At 47.0% G+C, this 6,189-nt stretch overlaps 1 protein-coding gene across 1 annotated transcript in view; it reads right to left on the bottom strand.

The window, feature by feature from the left end:
• slc3a2b (solute carrier family 3 member 2b) overlaps positions 1–5,783 on the bottom strand; it is a 10,186-nt gene extending 4,403 nt beyond the window's left edge. The window contains exons 1-5 of the mRNA XM_078289642.1: positions 5,682–5,783; positions 5,362–5,585; positions 4,443–4,633; positions 2,449–2,622; positions 272–366 (exon numbers count right to left, since the gene is read on the bottom strand). Coding sequence (XP_078145768.1) covers positions 272–366; positions 2,449–2,622; positions 4,443–4,633; positions 5,362–5,585; positions 5,682–5,783 — 786 coding nt within the window. The remainder of the gene's footprint in view (positions 1–271; positions 367–2,448; positions 2,623–4,442; positions 4,634–5,361; positions 5,586–5,681) is intronic.
• Positions 5,784–6,189: the final 406 nt, after the last annotated feature.

Genomic DNA, 6,189 nt, shown 5'->3' with positions numbered 1-6,189 from the left:
TTTTGGCTTTATGAATTAAGAAATTAAGTAATTAATTTTGCAGCGCTTCAAAATCTATCTACCTATCCATCTATCCATCTGTCAGATTTTATTCCTTCAGCTTTCAGGTGGTCTAACTTCTCTGGAGCTCGCTCTCTGTTTCCAGCTGCTGGTTACAGATTTAGACTTTATTAACCAACACAGTTCTCCAACGTTCCTCATGCAGACTCAGCTGGTTGCAGCAGATCTGGATTAAAACTGTAAAGCCCGTCTCTTCTGTCTGATCCCTCACCTTCAGTCTCTCAGCTACGTTGGTCACACTGACGTTGGAGAACCAGGATCCGGTTCCCTGGTAGTTCGGAGTCAGATCCAAAACCACTGAAATACCTGGAGGAGGAGAAAAGGAGTTTTACTCTACAAACAAATATGATTTTCAGAACCTTTTCTGAGCAGGAATGCAGTCTATGAAACTTCATTATCCAGTTTCTCTAAAATGTAGAGGATCCAGTCTGTAAAGGTTTTATTGTTTAGTCGACCGAGGACTTCAGTTCCTGCTGTGATTTAAAAAGAACCAGCATTTGTTTTGATTGTGTGATGTCAATCATTTTGTAAGAGTACACATTACAATCATCAGATTCATCATTTTGGAACAAACCTTCATACATACTGTTTTTTTTTTCTTTTTTTCATACAGATGACTAACGACCAACATGAGATGATTTGACACTAAAATAAAATTACAGAGCACCATCTCCATTTTGGGAAAAAACTAATTCAACTTTGTCATCATGTGTGCAAACTGGCAATTCCCGTCAATCAGCAAGCATCATCCAATCAGTGTTGTATGGAGGAGGGGCTTCCCTCTGTGGCCAATCAGACGAGGACACTTGTTTGATCTTTGAGTTGGGAATGACTTGATGTGAGGAGAGGATGATTTACTTCATCTCAGTTTCAACAATTTCTAATTACGATCTTTCAGTTTTAGCATATTTTCATTGATTTCTTCACAGGTGTTCACAGTGTTTTTAACACTGTTTCCATATGATTTTGTTCATTTGAATTATGCCATTTAATCCAATTCTGATTTTGATTCAGTTCCAGTTGTGTTTTCCTTTTGTTGTTTTTCAGTACAAACCATCCTGATCATTTATTCCAATAATCCAGGTTTGGTATTTGCTATAAGGCCTAAAGATCGTCCGTCTCTCAGTGTTTAGTCGACATCAGAATAACTCCAAACTTCAGTCTCCTCAGATCAATATGTTTCATGTCTATTGATTAGAACTTGGGTTCCCTGTTATCTTTTGAAAAGTTTGGTTTCATTTTTTGCTGCAGGTGAGTTTCCCTGTGCATCGTTCTGTCACATTTGGAAGGAAACTCCTCATAAATATATTCTTCTGCATCTTGGAGATCACTGATCTGTGAGTCGGTGCTGCACTGACTTTACACTCAGTGTGTTCAGTGTGTTCAGTGTGTTCAGTGTGTTCAGTGTGTTCATCAGTCTGTTCAGTGTATTCAGTCTGTTCAGTGTGTTCAGTCTGTTCAGCGTGTTCAGTCTGTTCAGCGTGTTCAGTCTGTTCAGCGTGTTCAGTCTGTTCAGTGTGTTCAGTGTGTTCAGCGTGTTCAGTCTGTTCAGTCTGTTCAGCGTGTTCAGTCTGTTCAGTGTGTTCAGTCTGTTCAGCGTGTTCAGTCTGTTCAGTGTGTTCAGTCTGTTCAGTGTGTTCAGTGTGTTCATCAGTCTGTTCAGTGTGTTCAGTGTGTTCAGTGTGTTCATCAGTCTGTTCAGTGTGTTCAGTGTGTTCAGCGTGTTCAGTGTGTTCAGTGTGTTCAGTGTGTTCATCAGTCTGTTCAGTGTGTTCAGTGTGTTCAGTGTGTTCAGTGTGTTCATCAGTGTGTTCAGTCTGTTCATCAGTCTGTTCAGTGTGTTCAGTGTGTTCAGTGTGTTCAGTGTGTTCATCAGTCTGTTCAGTGTGTTCAGTCTGTTCATCAGTGTGTTCAGTGTGTTCAGTGTGTTCAGTGTGTTCATCAGTGTGTTCAGTCTGTTCATCAGTCTGTTCAGTGTGTTCAGTGTGTTCAGTGTGTTCAGTGTGTTCATCAGTGTGTTCAGTCTGTTCATCAGTCTGTTCAGTGTGTTCAGTGTGTTCAGTGTGTTCATCAGTCTGTTCAGTGTGTTCAGTGTGTTCAGTGTGTTCATCAGTGTGTTCATCAGTGTGTTCAGTCTGTTCATCAGTCTGTTCAGTGTGTTCAGTGTGTTCAGTGTGTTCAGTGTGTTCATCAGTGTGTTCAGTCTGTTCAGTGTGTTCAGTCTGTTCAGTGTGTTCAGTCTGTTCATCAGTCTGTTCAGTGTGTTCAGTGTGTTCAGTGTGTTCAGTGTGTTCATCAGTGTGTTCAGTCTGTTCATCAGTCTGTTCAGTGTGTTCAGTGTGTCCAGCGTGTTCAGTGTGTTCAGTATGTTAATGAGGTGTGACTCACTCTTCCTGTGCGCAGCCTGGATCAGGCCTTTGAACTGCTCCAGGTTTCCGGCCTCGGGGGAAATCTCCTCGAACCTCAGGCTCATGGGTTGGTCCGGCGGGGCGATGTGGATCGGCCCGAGCAGCAGACCCCTCACCTTCAGCCGGGCCAAGGCCTCCACCTTCTGCTCCAGACCTGCAGGAGACACGGATCCACGTGAGGAACCGAGGAACCGTCCGGCCGGGACGCGTGGTCCGGTTCCAACATGAAACCTGTGGATGAGACTGACTCTCTTGTGTACTTGCACTAGTGTGAGTATGTTTTGAAGTCAGTAGTTTTACTTCTACCTGAGCGTGTTGAGGCGTGTTGAGGCGTGTTGAGGCATGTTAAGGCGTGTTGAGGCGTGTTGAGGCGTGTTGAGGCGTGCAGAGTCGCTGCAGCAGGTGAGAAACACCGAGCTCAGACTCGGTTAAAATCAACCCGATCTCACAAATACGTGAAATGAACTCGACTTGTTTGCTTCTACAAAGGAAATTTCTATGGCGAGTCAAATTTTAATTTTGAGCTGAAGTTTTTCTTATTTGATCATGAAGGAAGCCTTTCCCTACCTGATAGTTTTAGTTTAAACTGAACCGTTAGAAACCTTCGGCTGGAAGTCGTGGCCACTTTGTTTTTGTCACAGAATCCAGTTTCATATTATTTGTGTCACAGCAGGTAATTCACGTTAGAGTTTGTGCTCATTTCACGACTTTTTATGAGATTACGTTCGTTAAGATCAGCCAGTTACAGCTTCAGTGTTTGTGTTAGCCTGTTTGTTGTCTAGCTAGTTTGCTAGCCTTGCTAGCTAGCTGGTTAGCTAGCCTTGCTAGCTAGCTGGTTAGCTAGCAGCAAAAGAAACATCAGAAAGAGGGAAAGTGTCTGCTGGGTGCGAGAAGAAGAAAATCACCATTCATTTTCCCATAGGGGGATTTTTAATAATTGGTTATAAATCAGCAGGTTGGTGGAAGCTGATCTGCAGCCGCTGGGTGTTTGAAGCTGTGGTTTAAAGGTTGAACTTTCATTTCTTTCCCAAACAGCCTGAACAGCACAGAGAGAATTAGCAGAAGTTTAATTCAGTGACTGACCGTCCGTCTGCAGGTCAGATGTTTCAGACTTTCTGCTTCTGAAAGTCTGAAACAGTTGATCTGGATTCTGGATTATCATGTAAACTCTGTAAATCATCATTCCTCCTATCCTGGAGAAACTGTTTATTAGCACTGTGAAGATGCTTTATCTTTACTATTATTCATTATTTCATTGATTATCGATTACCTTTACCTCGTTTTCATCAGTATCTTTTACTGGTCCACCAACCTACAATCCTCTGTTCCCTGAAGAAGCAGGTTTCCTCTTCCTCTCTCTCTCTCCATCTCTCTCTCTCCCTGTCTCTCTCCCTCTCTCTCCCTCTCCCTCCCTCCCTCTCTCTCTCCCTCCCCTCTCTTTCTGTATCTCTCTCTCTCTCTCCCTCCCCTCTCTCTCTGTATCTCTCTCTCTCTCTGTATCTCTCTCTCTCTCTCTCTCTCCCTCTCTCCCTCCCTCCCTCTCTCCCTCTCTCCCCCTCCCTCCCTCTCTCCCTCCCTCTCTCTCTGTCTCTCTCTCTCCCCCCCCTCTCTCTCTCCCCCCCCTCTCTCTCTCCCCCTCCCTCCCTCCCTCCCTCCCTCTCTCTCTCTCTCTCTCTCCCCCTCCCTCCCTCCCTCCCTCCCCCTCCCCTCCCCCTCCCCTCTCCCCCTCCCTCTCTCTCTCTCTCTCTCCCCCTCCCTCCCTCCCTCCCTCCCTCCCTCCCCCTCCCCTCCCCCTCCCCTCTCCCCCTCCCTCTCTCTCTCTCCCTCCCTCCCCCTCCCCTCCCCCTCCCCTCTCTCCCTCCCTCTCTCTCCCTCCCTCCCTCTCCCCTCCCTCTCTCTCTCCCTCCCTCCCTCTCTCTCTCTCTCTCCCTCCCCCTCCCCTCTCCCCTCCCTCCACCCCCCCCCCCCCCTCACCCTTCAGGTCCTGGGCCTCGCTGAACGCCCGGACGCTTCCTATCTGGTAGAGCGGTCCTTGGTTCCACCAGTTGGAGTCGGGCAGCTCTCTGCAGGGCGGAGCCTGCAGGATGATAAGCACCGCCCCTCCCAGCATGCCCAGCCAGCTCAGCCAGAAGGCGAACAGCAGCGCCCAGCGGGTCCGCACCCACCTGGCCAGAGACGAAACACGTGATCAGTCAAAGAAATATTGTTAGACAGTATGTCACCTGACGTGTCTCTCTGAGCCGGCTCCCGTCTGAGAGCCCATTTCTTTTTTTCTTTCTTTTTTTTTTTGTAAATTAATACAATACGTGCGACCGATCACGTGTGATGACAGACAGAACAGCAGAAAACAAGATGAGTGACAGTCGCAAACAAAGTGGCATTTGGATGCATTTTAATAACATAGACAACCTAAAGGCAGAATGTAAAATATCACACACACCCTGTCCCGTTCTGAGTGTCATTTGTTTGGAATGGTTTGTGTTTTGGATAGTTCAATATAAATAAAACGTTCAATACACATGTGTAATAGTGTTTGATGTTTTTACATTATTTAAGGTTTTTATACCAAACACAATGTAAAATTATGGTATTCTGGAAATTATAAGGTTTAGTATAATTACATTGAATAATTTAAGTGATATATGTGCACACATGTCAATCATAGGTCAAAACATTGGTAAATGTGGCCAGAGTGGTTCTAAATGAAGAGCCGGCTCTGAGCTGAGCTGAGCTGAGCTGAGCTGAGCTGAGCCAAATGATGAATGAAAGTCCCATCACTAATGGAAATATGATGGAATTTGGTCTAATGTCAGTGAGACAGAGCAGAGGCCTGCAGTAACAGTAACAGTATTGTATTTATCCACAGTAAGGTGTGTACCCCCCCCCCCCTCACCCCGGGGTGCCGGCCACGCGCAGCAGCTCCTCCTTGGACAGGCCGGTGAATTTCGTCTCGGCCTCCTCGGGGATTTTCAGGTTCACGGAGCCGTTCTTCTCCGCCGCCCCGCCGGGAGAAGCCGCATCCTCGCACCCAGCGTCCCCTCCGGTCATCGGCTGCTTCTCCTGCTCCTCCTGGTCCAGATCCGCCTCGTTCACATCCGCGTCATTCACATCGGCATCCTTCATGTTAGCATCTTTCACGTTAGCATTCTTCATGTTTGCATCCTTCATGTTAGCATCCTTCATGTTAGCGTCCTTCATGTTAGCGTCCTTCACCTCAGCATCTTTCACCTCCGCATCCTTCCCAGCAGCCTCCCTGCTCTCCTCCTCCTTCAGATCCACATCCTTCAGATCCACGTTAGTTTCCTCCTGGCTCATCGCGGCAGAAATCCGTCAGTTCACCACAAACACAATGAAATGCTGTCTGAATCCCAGCGCTGTGGTGCGGGTTATCGGTGTGTCGGTGTGTGTGTGTGTGTGTGTGTGTGTGTGTGTGTGTGTGTGTGATGCCGGGGGACTGACGGGCAGGGAGGGACACTGCGCTAATGCTGCATTCAGGTGCTGTCGGAAAAATGGGAATTATAATGCCCGATTTACCGGGTGGAGAGCAACTGACGGGTGAAGAGACTCTGCTACATCACGGCTGTCTGTCTGTGTCTGTCTGTCTGTGTCTGTCTGTGTCTGTGTCTGTCTGTGTCTGTGTCTGTCTGTCTGTCTGTGAGGAGCCGAGACACAGACAGACTGAAGACAGACTGAAGACAGACTGAAGACAGACTGGAGACAG

Source organism: Centroberyx gerrardi, chromosome 17 (assembly GCF_048128805.1).
Source record: "Centroberyx gerrardi isolate f3 chromosome 17, fCenGer3.hap1.cur.20231027, whole genome shotgun sequence".
Classification (NCBI taxonomy): Eukaryota; Metazoa; Chordata; class Actinopteri; order Beryciformes; family Berycidae; genus Centroberyx; species Centroberyx gerrardi.
Note: the sequence above shows the minus strand (reverse complement) of the source record. Positions and strands in the feature narration are given on the sequence as shown.